General features: G+C 37.0%; 1 protein-coding gene across 10 annotated transcripts in view; it reads right to left on the bottom strand.

Moving 5' to 3' along the window:
• NRG3 (neuregulin 3) overlaps window positions 1-22,559 on the bottom strand; it is a 1,104,341-nt gene that overhangs the window by 22,082 nt on the left and 1,059,700 nt on the right. For all 10 annotated transcript variants that reach the window (XM_074339699.2, XM_074339707.2, XM_074339700.2 and 7 more), the window contains exons 5-6: window positions 17,709-17,811; window positions 11,291-11,417 (exon numbers count right to left, since the gene is read on the bottom strand). In XM_074339699.2, the coding sequence (XP_074195800.1) occupies window positions 11,291-11,417; window positions 17,709-17,811 (230 nt within the window). The remainder of the gene's footprint in view (window positions 1-11,290; window positions 11,418-17,708; window positions 17,812-22,559) is intronic.

The following is a 22,559-nucleotide window of genomic DNA, read 5'->3' as shown; positions in this document are numbered from 1 at the left end:
GAAAAAGAAAACACAAAACACTAGAGGATGTTAAAGCTCTTGGCAACTAAGCTACAGCAAACATTAAACAAAACTCTACCACTAACCAGATTAACATATGTCTAAAATCTTAGACAAAGGTCTATTACCTCACTGTCTATTATATTATGTCTACCTTTTAATCCACAAAATTATAAGGCATATTAAATGACAACAACAAAAATATGAAGTCTGAAGAAACAAAGTAATCACCAAAATCTGACTCAGATACCACAAATATGTTGGATGATCAAACAGTTAAAATTTAAAACAAGCATGATAAATTTGCTAAAGACTTAAAAGGGAAAAGTAGACAGCATGCAAGAACTGATGGGTACTCTAAGTAGAGAGATGTAAACTCCAAGAAATGTTAAAAAGTAAATGCTAGAAATTAAAAACACTGTAGCATAAATGATAAATGCACTTGCTAGACTTATCATTAAACTCCCATAACTAAGGAAAGAAGCAATGAGCTTGGGTGAAAGTCAATAGAAACTTCCTGAAAAGAAACACAAAGCAAAGACTGAATACAAAAAAGAAAAAAAAAGGAAAATAACAGAACATCATATTGAAGAACTGTGGGACAATTTGAAATGATATAAATTCCACTTATAGAATTTATGGAAATGATATTTTATACCATTTTCATGGTATAAAATATACATAACTGGAATACCTGCAAGAGGAGTAAAAGAAAATTGAGCAGGAGAAATGTTTAAAGTAATGACCTAGAACTTTCCAAAATTATTAACAGATACAAAACCACAGATATAGGAAGCTCACAGGACACCAAAACACCATGAATGATAAATCTATACCGAAAACATCTATACCACAGACTATCATATTCAAACTGTATTTTTATAAACAGGAAAAGAAAAAAAAAGAAAATAATAACACAGAAGTGAAATAAAATGCTGAAAAAAGTCTGAAAATAAAAACCTCACCTATGGAAGAAAATGATTGTGAAATACAGTGGACTTCTAATCAGAAATCATACAAACAAATAGAAAGAAGAGTGGAATATTTACTATTTTTTTTCTAAACACCAAACTAAAACTATATCTCTAGTGAAATTATCCTTCAAAAATGAAAGAAAAATAAAGACTTTCCCAAACAAAAATTGAGGAAATTCATTACAAGCAGATCTGTCCTACAAGAAATTTTAGGAGAAGTTCCAAGGGAGAAACCAAATGATATAGGTCAGAAACTCAAATCTACCTAAAGAAAGAAAATGTCAGAGAAGTAATAAATAAATGTAAACCAAAATATTTTATTTTTCTTATTATTAATGGTTCAAATAGGAAAATGTTCAAAGTAATAATGTATTATGGATATAGTACATACACAATTTAAATGATTGACAGCAACTTTGTAAAGGACAGGAGAGAGAAATTGGGAATACTCTGTTATAAAATATCTGTACTACCCATGAAATGGTAAAGTGTTATTTGAAAGTGGACATAGATTAGTTGTAAATGTACACCGCAAACTCTTGGGCAACCATGAAAACATTCTAAAAAGAAGCGTAATGGATATGTTAGAAGAGTAGAGAAAATGGAATTATATCAAATAATTAAACCAAAAAAGAAATAGAAGAGAACACAAGAAACAAAGGACAAGTACAAAGAAGAGAAGCAGTATTAAATATGGCAGATCATAACTGAACTACATCAATAATCAATTTAAATATGAATGGTCTAAATACACCAAGTAAACAGAGATTGTCAGTATGGATAACAAAACAAAACCCAGTGAAATGTTATCTATAAGAAACCCATTTTAAATATAAAGACACAGATAAGATAAAAGCAACAGAGTAGAAAAAGATGTATCATCCTAATACTGATCAATAGAAAACTGGACTAGGTATATTAATTTCAGATACAGCAGACTTCGGAACAAGAAAAAGAATTAGGGATAAAAAAAAAAAGCTAAAAGGGGTATCGTCTAATTAATGATAAAGGAGCTAACTTTCCAAGGAGATAAAACAGTATGTCCAACAGAGCACCAAAATACATAAGGCAAGAACTGATAGAACTGCAGGGAGACATAGACATATCCACTTATACGTGGAGAACTCAACACCAGTCTATCAGTAATTGACAGATCCATCAGGCAGAAAATCATTAAGGAAATAATTCATCTGAACATCACGTTCAATCAACTGTATCTAGTTGATATTCTTAAAATACTCCTAAACAGTAGACTACACATTCTTCTCAAGCTCTCAGGTAACATTCATTAAGATAAATTACATCATTGGCCATAAAATACACTTTAATAGCTTCAAAAAATAGAAGTCATACAAAATACATTCTCAGACTACATTGAAATTAAACTAGAAATCAATAACAGAAAGATAGTTGGAAAATCCAAAACTATTTAGAGATTAAACAACATACTTGTAAATAACAGAATGGTCAAAGAAATAGTCTCAAGGCAAGCTTTAAAATATTTTAAACTAAATGAAAATACAACTTATCAAAACTTGAGGGAGGTAATGAAAGCAGTGATTAGTGATACATTTATAACATTAAATGCTTGTATTTGAAAAGAAGAAATATCTAAAATCATCTAAATTTCCACTTCAGGGAAAAAGAAAAAGAATAATTTAAACCTAAAACAAGCAGAAGAGAGAGATAATAAAAATTAGAGAAAAAAATTAATGAAATTGGTAAAAAGGAAAAGAATAGAGAAAATCAACACAAGCAAAGCTGACTCTTTAAAATGATTGATAATATTGATAAATCTCTAGTCATGCTAACCCAGAAAAAAAAGAGAAGACTACCAATCACAGAAGTGAAAGAGGCGCCATCACTACTATTCTCATGGACAGAAAATGGTTAAAGAAGGAAGACAAGAATAATTCTACGCTCTCAAATTTGATAAATTAGCTGAAACGGACCAATTTCTTGAAAGACACAAATTACCAAAATTCATACAAGGGGAAATAGGTCAACTTAATAGCCCTATATTTATAAAAGAAATATATCTATTAACAACATAAGTATCATTTAGGAGGTCTGGAGATCCCAGGAAGGAATGCAACCTCTGACAATGGCAATTAAGTGTGCTAGAAATGAATGAAAGCACAGTAGTGGGAGGTGGAGATTGGGGGACTGCCATCCTAAGCAACTTCGGAAATAAGTGAAATCTGTAAGACTGAAATAGATATATCTTTGATCTGTCTGCTGACAGGGCCTCGAAGCAAGGACATGCTCAACCAAACCCCCCAAAAACCTACATTGATCAGTTATGTCAAAATGACACAGGCAAAAATTGAAAGTGCTACCAATGGTCAAAGCTGAAAGAATTTGATCATAAAATAAAGAAAGTGATAATTAACTGTTGAATTATAACTCTAAGTATAAAATAACTATCCATGAGTTCATACTCTTAAATAGTCATGGAATAAATAAATAAATGAGGAAGACGTGACAAACCCTTTGCAGTAGAATTTCTAATACCTTAGGGAGCTATTCTGTCCTCACAGAGTGGGGCATAACTCCACACCCACTAAATGTGGGCTACACATAGTCACTTCCTCCCAAAGAGAACTCCATAGAAAGGGAGGGGGGAATAAAGAGTCACATCACAATGGAGACACCTGACAATGACCACCTCAAACACATGACAAAAATAATCCACAGTGATAAATCATACTTGTATTGATAGTGTGAACTTTTGATATGATGCGATAAAAATGGCACCTTACCACTGTTGTCTTTCTCCCCAATGCCCATAACCCCATTCTATTCATGAAGAAAACATTGAACTAATTCCCATAGAGGTCCATCCTAACAAAATACTTGACGGGTACTGAAAACTGTCAAGATCATTAAAATCTGACAAACTCCCACAGCTAAGAAGAGGCTAAAGAGACATGACAACTAAACGGAATGTGGTGTCCTGGATGTAATCTTGGCACAGAAGAAGCAATTGGGTAAGAACTAAGGACATCTGAATAAACTATGGATCTTACTTAATAACAATGCATCAGTATGGGTTCATTAATTGAAACAAGTGTACCATATTAACATACAATCTCAGTAATAGGGGAAACTGAGTACAGATATATGAGAACTCTCTTAACAAGCTTTTGTAAATCTAAACCAGTCCTAAAAAAGAAATAAAGTCTACTTAAAACAATAAAAAATAAAGTATTTTTCAAAAAGCAAGAGATACATACCAAAATCAAAACAAAACAAGTTAGAGACCAAAGGCTGAATTCAGCCCTCCTTTATTTTCCTGAGTATCTCAGCTGTTGGCCCTCAAAAGTGTATAACTCACTGAGAATAAAAAGTCTGCACCAGCCCTCCTTAAAGGTAGGATTATACCTTTTGGATATTTTATGCTCTGTGCTGAAAGTATTTATTACAGTTCCTTCCAAAATTTGTGCAGTACCATCCGTGGGCAGAGTTCAGGCTGGCACAATTTCATCCATCAGATGATATCTCTAGTGAAATTGAAGTGCTCAGGACAGGACAGCTGCCTATCCAGACCTTCCATTATCATTTCTGTACCATGTTACAAAGTACGGCAGCTGATTCCATGTTCTTTCCCTGCACTCACACACATCTTAACTTTTGGTGTGTATACCTGTTTTGTTAAAACCTCACTTGGTATAATGTACAAAATGTCGCTTTAATATGAAGGAGGAGATGCTACAGTCCATTCACGGGTCGGTTCCAGCATGAGCTGAACCGATTTCCTTTTAAACACCCACATAGGCCCTGGTCAATACAGTTGTTTCCTGGGGCAGCCTCATGCTGATTGCCTCCCCGACAGCTCGCCGTGTGGAGATGCTCCAGGTGCTAAGGACGGTCCCTGTTGTTTGCACCATCACCTGCCTTGTTCCTAACAACACATTGCTGGTGGTGCACTGAAATCAATAGACCAGCCAAATGAAGTAGGCAGGCACGTGTTGGAAGTAGAGCAACATGACATTGTTTCCAGCTCTGCAGCTTGTACGCAGTGGGAGGCAGAAGGTTAAATGAAAACAGTGTCTGTGTTGGAAAGCAGTGTTGACAGAGCTGATAATCACCTGGTCTGGAACCCCAGGCAATAAAGGCAGGAGGGAGGCTATTTTTAAATAGTTCTAAATGTCTGTCTTTCTGCTAAAAGACAGCCATGCTGGGGAAAATATTACAAGGCAGTAGAAAAGAGGAAGACCAAATATGAGATGGATTGACTCCACAAAGAAGCCATCGGCTGAGTCTACAGTAGCTGAGTAGGGCTGTGAGGACAGGACATGGTAGACGTCACTCATTCATAGGGTTGCCAGGAATCGGAGCCGACTCAAGTGCATGTAACACACACACTTTTGGCATTGCTCCCAGCTTATCTATGTCTGTATCAAAAGGTTCTTTATTTCAAGTCTGACTTACAAGCCCAGAGGATAGTGAAAGTGAGTGGTTATGTTTTAGAACATGATTTCATCTGGATCTCTAATGCGAGTAATTAAAAACAACTTGACCATTGTTGCTATTTTGAGAATTTTGGCACCATGTACCAGAACAGAAAGAACTATTAACAACGGCAGTCAAACTAACACATTTCCACTGAAGCAAACTAGTATAGCTCGACACCCCTTTCAGACACTGGGCACAGCAAGCACTCCTCTCCACTCCTCCCCTTCACCACCCACTACGCCACCCACCTCAACCAGGTGTCTCTTCAGCCAGGGACTGAGCACGTTATTTATGCCCTCTGAACAGAGAATCTTTAGCTAGTCCTATTGTCAGGTTAATTCCCTGACCTGCCTTCTGTAAGCTCTAACAGCACTGTTCACTAAAGGCTGTAGGATTTGGCACATTGGGTGAGGGATTATTATTTCGTATCTATCACCTACAGTAATCAGTAAGCTCCTTGAAAGTAGGGACAGTGTCAGTTCTGGTCATCATTATATCCTTGTTCCTTAGCACAGTGCCTGGTACTTCTAGAATACAGAGATCATCTCACTTTTGATCATTTCTCTTTCTCATCCCTGAACCAGGCTGAGAAGTACCCTCAACTGGTCTGGAGGTTATAATTCTAGCCCCAGCTCTCTCTCTCTCACCAATGACACAGAAAATGAGGTCAGCTCATCTCTCTGAGCCACAAATGCTTCCTTTGTAAATGATGGTGAGGGACTAGATGCTTCTAAGCCACTGGCAGATCCGGTTCTGCAGCCTAGTCAAGTGTTCCCAGGCTGTCATGTTGCTTCACTGAACTAGATGTTTCATGTCTTGTTACATAACTGTAAAGGGAAACCCTTCCCCGTGAATGTGTAATGAACTTAAGAGAATGCCAGACACAGACAATTCATTTGTTAAAACACTGCAATTTGCAGAGAATTTCAAGTAGCTAACCTGGGCTTCAAGATAAAATAAAGACAGATTTGCCCGATATAGTAAGCAAGTAGGAAATTTTCACTTCAAGGGAAAATTATAGTGTTCCTGGATAAACTGGCACCGTCCATGTAGTGAAAATAAATGCTTGCAGTGGGAAGGTTGGTGATAGAACTCCTAGGCTAGGCTCTCAGAATTTCCTAATAGACACATTTTGTAACTTGAGCTTGGACTCTCAACTTTCTCACCACACATGAAATTTGGGAAGAATAATTTTCTGTGGTGAGGAGCTATCCTGGGCATTGCAGGATATTTATCAGAAGCTCTGCCCCTCTACTCATACCATGTTTCCCTGAAAATAAGACCTAGTAGGAACATCAGCGCTAGTGCGTCTTTTGGAGCAAAAATTAACATAAGACCCAGTCTTATTTTACTATAAGACTGGTAATATAATATAATATAATATAATATAATATAATATAATATAATATAATATAATATAATATAATATAATACTGGGTCATATATTAATTTTTGCTCCAAAAGATGCATTAGAGCTGATGGTCCGGCTAGGTCTTATTTTCGGGGAAACATTGTAGATACCTGTAGCGCATCCTTCCCAAATTGTAACACCCAAAGTATTTCCAGATTTTGCCAAATGTTTCTTGGGCAACATTGCCCCCTTTTGAACACCACTGAGTTATAAGGATGTGGGTTTGGCTCTCAGCTATTCACCAGCTGTCTGACAGAAGCTAACTTTCTCAAACTTTGGGCCCCATTTTCTTCTGCACATGATGGGTGGAAATTAAGTAATTATTGTTTGGGCCAAATGAGTCAATGCATGTATATTATTTAGCATAATTCTATGCATGTAACCAATGCATATTATTTTCTATTACTATTATCACTATTTCATTTATCATTTTTTTCTATTATCATTGATATTGGTATTTCCTCATAGCTCTTGCCAAAAGAAAAAGATATATAGACCTACAAAGGAAAAATGCTTTCCCAATCTTTCTTCAATACATTTGCATTTTAATACGTACACAGAAATTCTTAGCCACACATCCTTAAGACTACTTGTGCTATTTCACCTCCAACTACACAGATGTCCGATGTGCCTCTTATATTTCTTAAGCATAGCATTGAAGGAAAGCAAATGTTCTTAAAACTTTCAGTTCTTTTTTAACGGATTATTGATATGTATTCTTCATTACTATTTTCTCCCATAACAAATGACATGAAAAATTGCAGTTGAATTGTTATTTGACACTTGTAATAAAATTAGGAGCAAGAGGATCAGCATGTAATTCACCACAGTGGAAATTCGACTAGAAATATTATACTTACACTCTCAAATAGTGAGATGCAAATTTAAAATATATGCCATTTTTCTCCTATCAAACTAGCAAAAGAAATGTTGACAAAGAGATAACAAAGCTGGTAGTGACCCACATTGCTTTCCAGAAATTGATATGTGCCTTTGGGAAAGCAATTTATTCATCTCAGTCTAGTCTTGTTGAAGGGACCTGCTGAGGCAGTCCCTTGAGCCCAAGCTGACAATGCGTAGAATGCTATGGCTGGTGAAGGGGACCAAAATTTTGCCACCCGAAAATGGCCTTTTGGGATATTGATTTTAAGCTGGTTATTAAGAAACAAAAGATTCAGAAAAAGACCTTTGACCCTCCCCATTTCCTGCCCAAGAAATTCAGGTGGAAAGACATGTTCCAGGAAGGAAACCTTAGCATATTCAGCTTAGTTTAATTTGAATTAAGTACAGGAGACAGGAAGGCTCCTGGCAACTAGATCACCTCCTGGGTCCCATTGTTGCTGGGTTTCCCAGAAAGAATTTGCCTGCCATGTGTGTTCCTGCTCTTTCTCAACTATCTATAAATTGTCCATTTTCACTTTTAAAATCTAAGACCCTGGTCCCCCCTTTTCTCCTTTGTCCAAAATGTCATATAGACCCAATTTTGCCTCACTGTCTTTGGAATTTTAATGCTTATGAGAATTCCCCGTGGGCATGTATTAAAATTTGATTTTTTCCAGCTAATCTGCTGTATGTCATTTGAATTATTAGCCCAGCTGGAAGAACGTAGAAGGTAGGAGAAAAAGTATTCTTTTAGCCCCCCACATTGCCATGCATGTCTCTTCAATGCACCTACTCTCCTTTTTTAAGGTCCTTCAATGCCATCCTCTCCTATCTGTTCTCTGCCTGAACTCCCAAGTTCTGCAGCCCTTTACACCGATGATCCCTTGAAATGTGTTATCCTATGTGACCACGTCACAACTCAGAGACAAAAGGTCCTACATATAACCCTCTTTATTAAAAACAGGTGAATATATAAGGACACTTTCCCACATCTTGTCTGGGACCCTCTGGGAATAATCCAGTTGCGCCCACAGTCTGGTGCCCTGTGCCAACACGCAAAATGTCTTGGAGGGGCATGCTGGAGAAGAGGGGGAAGGGAGAGAAAAATAAAATCAAACCATCTGTACCCAAAGGTCTTTCCAGTATTGGAATCCCCACAGTTAGTAATTTCTTTCTTGCTTTTCTAACCCTAATAATTCCAATCAAATGAAGGTTGAGGGGAGCAGAGGAGTGCAGTTTTGTTTTGTTTTTATAATAATATTGCTTTAATAGTGAGCAGTAGGAAAGAACATGAATGTTTACGAGGAGGGGAAGGATGAGAAAATTGTGAGTGGCCACTTTGTGAACCATTGTGCCATCTCCCAACTAAATTAGTTTGTGGAGATCATAGATCAGACAGAAAATGCTATTAATCATACATGTTTGGTGTAGAAATAAAACTCTGTGTGTGTTCTGGCTGCAACCCTGTAAAATGCATAGGGACTGACAAAGACTCTTTTTGACCAAACGTTAGACAGACAGGCTCCTCTGAGCGCTCTTTTTGACCAGGCTTCAACTTTGGTCTATCAAAATTACAGATTCTCAGCACAAATGATGCCATTCATTCACCACCACACTAAAAGACTTGAGTAAACTCTAACATTTGTTTCTAACAGCTAAAGGCTGGGTACCCCTAGGATGACCCTAGCCCTGCTTAAAGGGCCTGCCTGAAAGCAAACAAACAAACAAACAAACTCAAGGCCTTCAAAGGAATTTACTGTTTTTTCTAGCCAACACCTGAGGCCTCTGACCTCCCTTTTCTAGAGCATTTACTAAAAAGGACTCACAAATTGTAAAGCTTCCTTTGTCACTTTGAGATGTATATGCATCTCCTACAACTCTGAACTGTCTCTCAAGGACCTGAAAGCCATTTCTCCGAAATGTAATCAATAGGAAGGACAGAGACTCCGTGGTAGCACAGAATCCTAAATTCAATAATTGCCAGCTAACAGACACAGCTGGCCTAATCGCATTTACACTGACCAACTCTGTAATTTTTCACTTTCCTGACTCTTAACCCCCACTGTTTCCCTTCCTTATTCCCTAATTCTTTCTTTAAAACACCCAGTCACCTCTGCACAAATTGAAGTTGAGTTCAGTTCACACTGCACCCTTTTCCATAATGCATTAGCGCATTCCTGATTCCAATCTGTCCTTACTACTTTAACCAGTGGTTGGCTTTGCTTATCTTTGACAGGTCCAGTTGCTGAGTAATTGAAGCCCTCCATCACTGTGTTTGATTTAGGCTGGTGGAATGCTACTTATTAGAAATCATTAGCAAAAGTATTTTCTCTGCTTCAGTGAAGAACAATCCCCACAAATAGACATGATTACAAGTTAAACAAAATTTTGCTGGGAAACAATTTTGATTTATGAATTCCACATTAAACGTCTACGTACATCTGTTATGCCCAACATAATGGCGACTTTCTGAGTAGTGGTTCTTAGAATCATAAATGATGTATAAATTCCAAGCGATTTACACATTTGGAGGGGTGCACATGTGTCCTGAGTGATTGCCTATTATACTCAAATACTAGGTTTATACCATGGCCTTTGTTCCTTTGTTTTGTGCCTCAGAATCTGGAAGTGCAATCCTTTGTGGGGGCAAAGAGTTGCTACCCTGAGAGGAATATTTCAGTACGTCTTTGATGGTATTCACTTGTCTTAAGTGTTTTGCAATATATCTCAGAAAGGATTAAAACTACTTTAGAAAGATGTAGGATTCAGAGTTTGTATTTAACTTCAAGTCCTGGTATCTGTTTAAGGCTTGATCTGTTTACGGCTTAGGAAGTGCTGACTGTAGGACTACAACTCTCCCCGCCCACCTCTCTCACCTTTGATTTCTCTCATACCCCTTACCCTGGAGGTGCCTGAACATGGCATGCATTCGTAGGATTACATGACTTTATTCTTCCTGTGTGTTCTAGTCTCTTGTCCTTTGCTCTTTGACTATCTGACAAACCTTTCATATTCTTCAAAACCCAGCTCAAGAGGCAGCCTCTATACCTGCTCCAACCCACCTTCCTTTGTTGGCCTCTCTGTTCCAATAGTAACCATCTTGGCCCATACACCGCCTCTGATTCTGGTGTTTGTATTTCTTAGTACACATAAGTTTCCATATGGTAGGCATCATTGTATCCTTGGTGGCCAGCACAATTTCTGGCACAGAGTAAGGATTCAATAAGTGATTATGGAACAAACAACTGAAGCTCTTTTTGCTTCCAGAGACTAATTTATGTTACCAATTGTAATCAAGAGCTGGTATTTAATTTTTCTTTCATCTAGCACATATATGCATTCATGTGCACACACTGATGATTTAAGGAAAAATCTATAGAATATTAAATATATATACATATATATGTATATATGTATACATATATATATACATATACATATACATATACATATACATATACATATACATATATATATATAAAAATTTGATTGTAGGCTCCCTACCCTCTCTGGACCGGGAGCACTGAGTGGGCTGTGGGAAGAGATGCAGAGACATGTCACTTACATTTTGCAGTTGGACGTGATTTTTCACCAAGATCTCTGACTTTGCCATTGTGCTGGATGCTTTGAGACTGTAGTTTTTACCACTTTGTGGCTCTTTCAGCTGCTCTTGAATTTGTTTTGCTTGTTTCCTGTAGGTTTAAAGAAATAAATATATAAATAGCTACATAAATTAACTCTATGCATATTTCTTTGAGGTTCACTCATTCCATCACCTATATTTGTCATTTACTAAAGCTAAATAAACTTCATTAACAAAGGGAATCCTTCCCTGTTTTCAACCCCACCAAGAAATACTTCCAATTTGAAGAGAAGGTGGTACTATCCATCATCATCCAGGGATTCACATCCAATCGTGCTCTGAAGGCAGATAGAAACATAATGCATTTCCTCACCCCCGTAGGTGCAAGAGGTCCCTAACACTGAGGGTTCAGCTGCAAAGAACTGGAAATGCTCTGAAGAAGTAACCAGTAGGAAAATGTGAAGCTTGCATCTAGCAGCCACATATAACATACTTGCAAAGTTATATTTATATGGGTATAATTCAAATTTGTGGAGCTTGACTGCATGGCTGAGGTATGTACCATAACATGTGTGCATTTTCTTTTTTACAGTTTTGAAACAGCTAATTTGTTGTTACCATCAACCCTGAATATAATGATTTTTATCCCTTTGTAAATATTTCTTTGCAAGTGATAAAAATTGTTAACTCTTAAAGAGTGCCCACTGTGTACCAAGCATCATTTTAAGTGGTTCCCATATGTCAACTCACTTATTCTTCACAAAATTTCTGTGTGACGAGGCATTAATTCTATGCTCATTGAGTAGATGATAAAACTGAGGCACAGAAAGTTAAAGAATTTGCTCGGAGTCACATAGCTAGGAAGTGGTAGAGCTGGACTTGAGCCAGCCAGGCTGGCTGCATACTCTGGATTCTTCACTACCACTCAGAACTGTCAACCACTTGCCCAAGGTCACAGCTTCTCAGTAGGAAGGCTGAGGCTACCCTCAATTTTTGGACTCCAAGTAAAGTAGGCCTGCTTGCATATGTAGGGTGGCTGTTTGAGTCATTCAGTGGCTGGCTAACCAAGAGGGATGCAGCAAATTACTGCCAAGCTTTCCTCTCCCAAGAGCTTTACAGCAATTATCTACCAGCAGAAGACTCACTGCCCATAAAACAAACAAACAAACAAAACAAAACAAACGACAAAAAAAAAAAAAGCTTTGCAGAATCACCTCCCCTGAACGTTTGCCTCTTCCCTTTTGGTGACATAGGCGGACTGGCTCTTGCAGGGAGCTTCTCCAGCCAGGCAGCACTCCACAGAGTATGGTCTCAGGTATCAGAGGAACTGGGACTTGAAAACCAGCTCTGCCACCCCCCAGTTTTGTTTGGATTTCCTACATCAAAATGATTTATTTCCTAAGCTTGTCTGAGCGTCAGTTTCCTTATCTGCAAAGGGAGTTTGTAAAAGCTCTCTTCCATGGATACTGGGGAAATTAAATGTGAGCGCCCATGTGAAGCGTAAATCTGTCCCTGTCCTCATCATTTAGCGTTCTTAGTTATACGGGCAGATACTACAGGGGAATCAGGACACTGGCTCAAAGATAAAAGAGAAAAGGTTGCCTTAACAGCATCTCTCCTGAGCAAGAGGCAGTATTTGCCATAGGATTTGGAGGTTCGGAGTACCACTGCCCCTTTTGAACTTGCAACACCAATGTGATGTTCTCTGTTTGTTTAACCATTTCTTTTAACTTTTCAATTATTTGGGGGGCTTTTGTCTCCAGGACTCTTAGTTGCTTTAATCCAGTTGTAATAATCTATCCACTTCCTAACAGCTAATTTGTAACATATTGTTAAAAACAAATCTATCAAATCAGCATTTTAAGAAGCACATTACAACCACAAAATCCTATCAGGGATTCACTGATGAAGCAAACAGTCTACCTGAGGAAATCGTCATGAAGCAGTGAGAGGGGGCCTGGCACAGAGAGAGAACCCAATTACTCTCCTAAGAATTAAATAGTAGAAATACTACCTTTTAAGTCATTCCATAATTCAGTGTCTGTGAAATGGAAACCTCTAAAGGAATTTTCCTCATAAAATGTCAGACTGCATTTCCTAAATCCTTTTATAATTTGCTTTCCTTTATTTCCTTCTTACTCAAGCCCTGACTCGCTAATATTCCAGGATAAATGGGCCTTCTTTTCTGTGCCTGCCTTCTTCTCCATCATCGCTCCCCTCTCCCAGGCATGCACATTTTTCCTTTTTCCTACCTTCCCCCAGAAAACAGGAACAGAGGAAATGAGCAGCGTTGGACCACAGAACCATTAGCCCTCTCGTGAGAGCAGTCGCTCTGGGGAAGACAACATACGGGCCATGCACACAAGAACCCTACTAGCCTACGAATGTCAGTGTTACAACTGTATAATTCATTGACTTTTCAGTTTCTCTGGCCCAATTAATCAGAAGGGAATGAGATGTAAGTTGTAGAATATCAGGTGTCACAAGCCTGTTGGTAAACATTACTTGTCACACTGCAGGTTGAGCTCCTAGGGAAGCAGTTGCTGAGATGGAGATAGCCTGTAGGGTTTTACTAGGGAGGGCTCTTTGGGTCAACATCTGTGGAAGCAAAAGGAAGGAAGCAGGGTTGGGCAGAAGGAGGTGTTGGTATGTGATGCAATCTCAGTGAAGATCTCAGCAAGTGCCACAGGAAGCTTTGAAACTGGCATGGCCTTATACCCCAAGTTGGGACAAAAGTTGAGGCCTTCAGAGCCTCACATTGCCTTGTCATCGGATGTGGGCTATCTCAGGCAAGAACATGTGCCTGAGAAAGGTAACTGTTATCACAACTGTGTTTTAGCAACTAGGGAACTAAGACCTTCACTGCTGAAGAGAAGCATAGAGCATATCAGAGCATCCAACTATCCACCTGTAAGAGGCTTTGTTTGTGACCTAAAATCTCTTACTTCAGAGGGTGATAACCAACAGTCAGGGCAGGTGGCTACCATACCAGCTTTTTACTTATAGCACCAGTTCTCCTTTCTCCTCCAGTGTTTTCCCAGTTGTGATAATTATTTGCCCCAGCTTCCGCTCCTGGAACATTTCCCCTCCTATCCCAATTCCGTTCTTGGACTTGAATTATGCCCTGCATGTCCAGAGTCTACTAAGGACTCCTACAGCCAGCCTCACATGTCTTACCCACATGAGTTGAAATTAAAAGGAAAACCTGCAAGAATTTATAGTTGCCATGTGAGTCATGTCAGCCAGATTGGAAAGGCTCAATTAATAGCTCTAGTAACTTCTTATGGGACTGTATGGACTTATTGGGAATGATGAGAATTTCTTTCATTGGGTCCTTTAGAATTGTTGGAGTTTAATTAACTCAGTCAGAAAATCCTCTGAATTCAAGAAGGTGTTCCTCAGTGCTACTGCATCATATTACCTGCCTTCAAACTTTCATCACCTAATAATTTGCTTAATAGTCCATCTGTGAGGTCATGCCATACCAAGGCTGACAAGAGAATGGAGACAGGACCAACGTGGTGGGATCTGAAGGATTATGGGAACTAAAATATATATGACCAAGAGAATGTGAGCTTTCGTGTAAGTCCTAAATTTCTTTGGCCAGGAACTATGCATCCCAGTATATAAAATGGAAGTTCAGGTGGATTTATTTGGAAACCAAAGAGAGACAGATCCTAGGATCCTAGAAGAGTTGGAAGTTCTAAGATGAAGTAAAGAAATTATACACATATAAACAACCTTAGCGTACGTGTGAAAGTAAGGAAAGGTCAAGGTAGAGTCTGCTCAAGGTTTTGGGAAGGGAATTTGAATTCCAAGCATGAGCACAGAGAATCTTGGGCTTGGTTGTTATAAAAATTAACATTGCTTTCAGCTATATGGATTAGATGCCTGGTGTGGGGTCGGGTATTCCTCTCAGACAAAGAAAAATAAAGGAAGAGCATGCCTGGAAATTGTACTAGAAGAAGGAAATATACTCTAATGAGAACTGTAAGTCCACTTGGAAAAGGCTTCAGTTTTTATTATTACTTTATCATTCTCATATTTCTTATTTATTTTTCATAAAAATGTGTCCCACCTGGGCAGGCAGAGAGACAACATCCTCACTAGCATTCCTCCATTGGGTCAGTCCTCTGAGCTGCCCATAATGAATCTGATGTAGCACAGTGCTTCCATTAAACTCTCTGACAGCTCTCTGAGCCCCAGGAAAAGACGCTCATCTCAGAGCCCATTGGCTGCCCAGAGAGGGAGAGCTGACAGGCCAGAAGATGGAAATCCTCTAGTTATCCAGCTGTTCTCTGTTCTTGTGATTGTTATAATCAGTCTTTCATGTAAATGTGGTACAACTGCCAATTATAATCCAAAAATAGGTGATTAAGTACTTCTTCATAGTAATTTGCTTATTGTTAAATACACAATTTCTTTCTTGCACACAGCACTTTCAAGGAGACCCTTCTAACGCCCTATGGGGTATGATTACCCTTCTCGAGCTCCTGTGAACACTTCACTCTGTGCTTACCCAGCCTCTAAGTTCCAGTGTGGAAAACTGGAGGTGTTAACTATAGCAAGGCTTCATTGAGTATTTACTCTTTTAAACACTATGGTGTGCTCTTTACACTATTATCCCATTAATCCTTAACACATTCTAGAAGGTAGATATTATTTTTGGCCACATTTTACCAAAGAGGAAACTGAAGCTAAGGGACTAGGTGTAATTTGCATAATAACACATAATAAGAAAGTGGCAACCTCAAGACTTGAATACAGGCCTGGCTGACACGAAAAAAGGATGCCACACAACCACCCTAGACAAATACGAGCACCAGAGCATGACTTTCCTGATTCACTCCAAGCAGCTGCTGTGGGAGAGCGGTTTAGACCATGTGACTGAAACTAGAACCACGGGAATTCAAAGACCCTATCTGCAATTTTCTACTGTGCGGCTTTGACAAATTAATATTTTAAAGTGAAATGCTGATATTATTTGAAAAATGCAGCAATAATGCACGATTCCAATTGTTGTGAGGATTGGGAGATAATCCATGAAAAGCCCAGTGTGTCTGACAAAGAGTAAGTGCTTAAAAATGAACACTAACAACTGTCACAGTCAAGAGTTGCCTAGGAGATGTGATAATTAAATGTAATGTGGTATCCTGGATGCGGCCCTGGAATGAAGACAGTTCATTAGGTAAAAACTAAAGAAATCTGGAAGTATGAACTCTAGTTCTAATAACGTCTCAATATTAAAGGAAGCACACTAATAATTTAAGACAATAATAGGGGAAACTGGGTCTGGGGTATATGTGCTCTATCTTTACTATTTTCCTAATAATTCTGAAAATCTAAACCTATTCTGAAATTGTTTATTAAAAGTAATAGTTACTAATACTGGTTTCATACCTGAGTTTCCATTATTTTTTTAAACCATAATGGCCGTTCTTTTTAAAGATCAACAAACACAACATGCAGAGAGGTAAATCAGACTATATCTGGAAATTGATCCATTTCTAGAAGAGCAAATGGGTAGAAAAATATGTATTCAATGAAAAGCAATTACACGTTGGCGTGGATTTCAGACAAGTTGTAGGAACAGAATCTGTGCCAACTTCTTTATGCCTACATGCCTTATAAGAAACCAAGAAATTTAATATTTTTATCTTCATTTCCTATTTTAAGTGCAGATTATACCATTTCCAAAAATAAAATATCTTTATCAAAATTCATTGAAAATAAATATACATGTATTATATATACATATACATATATATATATTATGTATATTTTTTGTTCTGCTTTATTAGTCACAAATAAGCACCTTTATCTGCAGAAGTTCTGGTTTCTTGGCCAGGGAAGTATAGGGCATATTTGAGATGTGCACCCCAACTGGTGAATCACAATGGATTTTATAATATTCATATTTCATATTTGGTAAAACCTCTTTAGGGGTATCACATAAAAACACTATGAAAGGGCAAGTGTGGAGATGTGTGTGTGTGTGTGTGTGTGTGTGTGTGTGTATAATTTTTTTAAAGGCTAGATACTGGTTGATAATGTTTAAGACTACAGCAGTGATCTCTCTGTTCAGAAGAGTTAACCCCTTAGTCACGGGCAGACAGTGAGCATTTAATTCTGGCAGGTAACCGAAATGTACAAAGAACATAGAGTGTTCATGATCACAGAGAGGAACGATAACTATGTGCATGAAGATAAACCACATACACGTATGCACATGCTGTACACACTCACCACAGTCTATAAAGGATTCTAAGTCATTTGTAGATGTTTGATGGACCCATTTGCACAGATCCCTCTGCCTGGAGCAAAGCCTGCGAACTTAAAGAAAGACAAAGTGCTTCCTCTGAGAAGTAACCTTTTAACACTTGAGAAAAAATGATCTTACTTGCTTTTGAAGTAGAATGCTGCACAGAACATGCCCACGATGATAATTCCAAAGATAATACATGAAATTGACAGCACCTGCCTTTGATAAACTTCTTCACTCTCTGTGAATTTGAAAAACAGAATTAGAATAGATGTTAGAAGGACACAGTAGAAACAACTGCCATTCTTGTACTTCTGTCCTGGTAGGAGACTTTCAAAGCAAACTTTTTTTTGCTCCTGTCATGAATAGGAAAACATGAGGAAGTTATTATGATTCAATTACTTTTTGTATCTGCATAGTGAAACCACAATTCATACATTGATATCCCAATTATGAATCTCATTATCAAAAGACATTCCATGACTTTAGGACACACCAGGGACATAGAATTTTGAAATTATGGTGGGATTCAAAATAATCTGCCAGATAAACTAATATGTGTCCATCAGAACTTTCCTATGCCACTGATGATTTCCAATTTATATTATATGATACTGATGCCACTGTATTTTATGATTTGTTCCTTGGATGTCAATTTCCAATGCAGGCACGTACTACTATGATTGACATCATTAATGAAAGAGAACTTCAATATGAATGTGAATATTTATTCACCCATTTTGTGATTTTTCAATACCAATGATCTGGCACAGTAATCTCAACCTCTATTATCAAGGTCATATATTATAGCTTTCTATCGCATAAAAACAACAAGCATTCATAAACAAGCATTTTACTTTTCAGCCATTATGATTTACACTGCTAGCTAATTTTCTGAAATATGTCTACTGAAACAGTTCTTCCATCTCATGAAGACTTTTTTATCCATAGGTCTCAGAACTATCTTTCTGTTAATTTTCCTCTTCTTGTCTTACTTCTTTCTTTATACAGCATAGAGACTATGATCCATGATTATTATAATTCACTCTCTTACAAATACCCTCAATTACTGTATCCTTTTCTCCTTCCTTTCTACCCATTTGGCAAAATAACTGTATGAATCCAAGACACTGCCTTCTCCACCCCGCTACATTGAACAGTTCAGAATTAGAGAGAATATTGAATGATTGGGAAGACGGGCATCAATAAAGGTTGACAATCACCTTGCCTAAGCTGACATCCAGTAGTAGCTAACAATCTCATTGGCCTGCTTCCCCATTTTCTTAATGACTGTTCAGATCTTCTCCACACTACTCAAGCATTTAACTTAGCCTCCCTTCACTCACTCTGAGATCTTCCATATATCTTACAAAGGAAAGAAAGTCAGTATAGAAGAAATTATCTCTATTTACAACAAAAATATATAAAATTAACTGCATCTGTATCTACTACTTTTTGTTTTTCTCTTATTAACACAGTCCAGTAATTCTCAAACTTTAGTGTGCATTGGAGTCACCTTGAGGGCTATTGAAGGGCAGACTGCCACTTTCTCTCCAATAATTTTTGATTTAGTAAGTCTGAAGTGAGGACAGAATATTTGTATTTTTAAAAAGTTCCCAGGTGATTCTAATGGTGCTGCTCTATGAAACATACTTTGAGAACCACTGAATAGACTAAGAATCCTCAGAATATGGATCAACTATGTCAGAATAACCTGAGGGAGACTGGTTTTTCTTTATTACTGCAAACTGTGTGATCTATTTTGGACCTTCTAAATCAAAATCTTTACCTAAAAGGAACTTTTACGTAAAGTAGTTTCTCATGTACACTAAAGTTAGGGACTGATTCAGTTAGAGAAAGTGCTATATTTTTATCAAAGTGGAATATCTTTGGATCCCATGCTTTTCTGTCATTCAGGGTCTTTACAATAACTGAAAGTAAAAAAGAAGGGGAAACAATTCCAATTCATTCTGTAATGCCAGCATTACCTTTATGTCAAAAAAGGACAAAGGCATAAAAAGATAATAAATTACAGGCATATATCCCTCATTGACATAGATGCAAAAGTTCTTCAAAAATGTTTAGGAAATCAAATCCAACAAGATGTTAAAAGTAATACATCAAGACCAAGTGGGGTTTACACAAGGAATGCAAGCTTGGTTTAATATTTTTAAATTAACAAATGTAATTTACAATTTTAATCATCAATAAAAATGATTTAATTATCAGATTAGAGTAAAACAATTACTAACTACTAACTAAAAATTACTAACATCTAACATTCATTCCTGATTAAGACTCTCAAAAAGTAGGAATAAGAAGGGAACTTCCTCATCCTGATAAGGAATATCTATGAAAAAGTCTATACCTAATTGTAAAAGACAGAATATTCCCTAAAATCAGGAATAAAGCAACAATATCCACTCTCACCACTTCGATTCAACATTGTACTTGAGGTTTGGTCAATGGAATAAGGCAAAAATAGAAATCAAAGCCATTCGGTTTGGGAGTAGAAGAACAATCATCTTTGTTCTCAAACATGATCATCTATGCAGAAAAGCTGATGAAATCTACAAAAAGCTAGTGTAACTAATAAATAAGCTTAGCAAGTCTGCAGAATATGAGGTAGCAAGATAGATGATATCAAAATTAAATGTATATCTATTTAATAGCAACAATAATTAAATATCTATTTAATAGCAAACAATCATTTACAATAGCATCAAAATATATAAAGTATGTAGAGATAAATTTGAAAAAAGATAACAAGGCCTGTACACGGAAAACTACCAAACATTACTGAGAGAATTTAAAGACCTAAACAAATGAGATATATCATGTTTCTGAATAAAAAACTCAATATTATTAAGATGTCAATTCTCCTCAAGTTAGCAGATGGATTGAGTACAATTCTATTAAAAATCTCATGAAGCACTGTATTGTTATTGTTGCTGAAATTGACAAGTTGATTCTAAATGTTACATGGAAATACAAAAAATCTAGATTAGCCAAAACAGCTTTTGGCAGTAAAGAGACCAAAGTTGAAGGACTCAAACTACTTTATTCCAAGACTTATTGTAAAGCTATATTAATCAAGGCAATAATGTATGGGCCTATTTACACAGATAAAGTAATGAAACAGACAAGAGAGTCCAGAAATATATGGAAACATATGTGGCCAATTGATTTTTGAAAAGATGCCAAGGCAATTAAATGGGGAAGGATCTTTTCAGAAAATGATATTGTACAATAGTATAACCATTTCCACAAAAATGAACATTGACCCTAACTTCTTACCTTATTAAAATATAAACTCACAGAGAATAATAGGCCTTAATGTAAATTTTATACTGTAAAACTTTTAGAAGAAAATATAGGATAAAATGTTAATAACCATATTTAGCAAAGTTTCCTTAACTACAACATAAAAGATATAACCTATAAATATTTTTAAATCAATAAAATGGACTTCATCAAAATTAACAATGTTTGATTTTCAAAAGACAACATTATGAAAATGAAAAGGCAAAACACATTTTGAGAAAAAAAAAATCTGCTATATATATATACACACACACACACATATAATAAGGCCCATGCTGGTATTCTGAGCCTTGCGCTCCCGCGGGGCTGAGGCAATTGGTTGCCAATCGTCCGCTGCTCACAGCAGCTCACGCCAATCTCAGTCTGCTCACAGCAGCCCAGCTCCAGGGAGAGCTGTTGTTCACCATCTTAGCTGTAGAGGGCGCAGCTCACTGGCTCATGTGGAAATGGAGAGGCAACCTAGGCATTAGGAGTGTGGTGCTCCAACCACCTGAGCCACCAGGCCGGCCCTATATGTTTTTTAATTAAAGTTTATTGGGGTGACAATTGTTAGTAAAGTTACATAGACTTCAGGTATACAATTCGGTAATAGATCATCTATATCTCACATTGTGTGTTCACCACCCAGAGTCAGTTCTCCTTCCATCACCATATATTGGATCCCTATTACCCTCATCTCCCACCCCCCACCCCTCTTACCCTCTGGTAACCACTAAACTATTGTCTGTGTCTATGAGTTTTTGTTTCTTCATTTGTTTGTCTTGTTCTTTAGTTGTTTTCAGTTTTATATACTACATATCAGTGAAATTATATGGTTCTCAACTTTTTCTGTCTATTTAGCATAATAATCTCAAGATCCATCCATATTGTCGCAAATGGTATTATTTCGTCTTTTCTTATGCCAGAATAGTATTCCATTGTGTATATATTACAACTTCTTTAGCCAATCATATATTGAAGGACAGTTTGCTTGTTTCCATGTCTTGGCCACCCTAAATAAAGCTGTAATGAACATTGGAGCACATATCGTGTTTCCCTGAAAATAACACCTAGCCAGATATTCAGTTCTAATGCATCTTTTGGAACAAAAAATTAATATAAGACCTGGTCTTATATAAGAACAGATATTCCATTCTATTCTATTCTATTCTATTCTATTCTATTCTATTCTATTCTATTCTATTCTATTCTATTCTATTCTATCCTATCCTATCCTATTCTATTCTGTTCTATTCTATTCTATTCAAGACCTGGTCTTATATTATAGTAAAATAAGACTTATATTAATTTTTGCTCCAAAAGACGCATTAGAGCTGATTGTCCAGCTAGGTCTTATTTTCAGGGAAACACGGTATATTTTTATGGATAAACGTTTCAACAAAACATACATTCAACAATATGGATTTGTATCCATAATATCTACAGATCTCTTAGTACTCAATAATAAGACAAACAACCCAATTTAAAAATGGCTAAGGATTGGAATGAACACTTCCCAAAGATATATAGATGGCAAATAAGTATATAAAAAGATGCTCAACACAAATAGTCATTATGGAATTGAAATTTAAACTATAATGAGGTACATGGTATCCCTATGAGAACGGCTAAAATTTGGCTAAATTAAAAAATGGCCATACCGAGTATGTGAGGTAATTTGAACTC

The sequence above is a fragment of the Rhinolophus sinicus genome, chromosome 15, assembly GCF_057876585.1.
Source record: "Rhinolophus sinicus isolate RSI-liver-muscle chromosome 15, RSI-T2T, whole genome shotgun sequence".
Taxonomy (NCBI): domain Eukaryota; kingdom Metazoa; phylum Chordata; class Mammalia; order Chiroptera; family Rhinolophidae; genus Rhinolophus; species Rhinolophus sinicus.
Note: the sequence above shows the minus strand (reverse complement) of the source record. Positions and strands in the feature narration are given on the sequence as shown.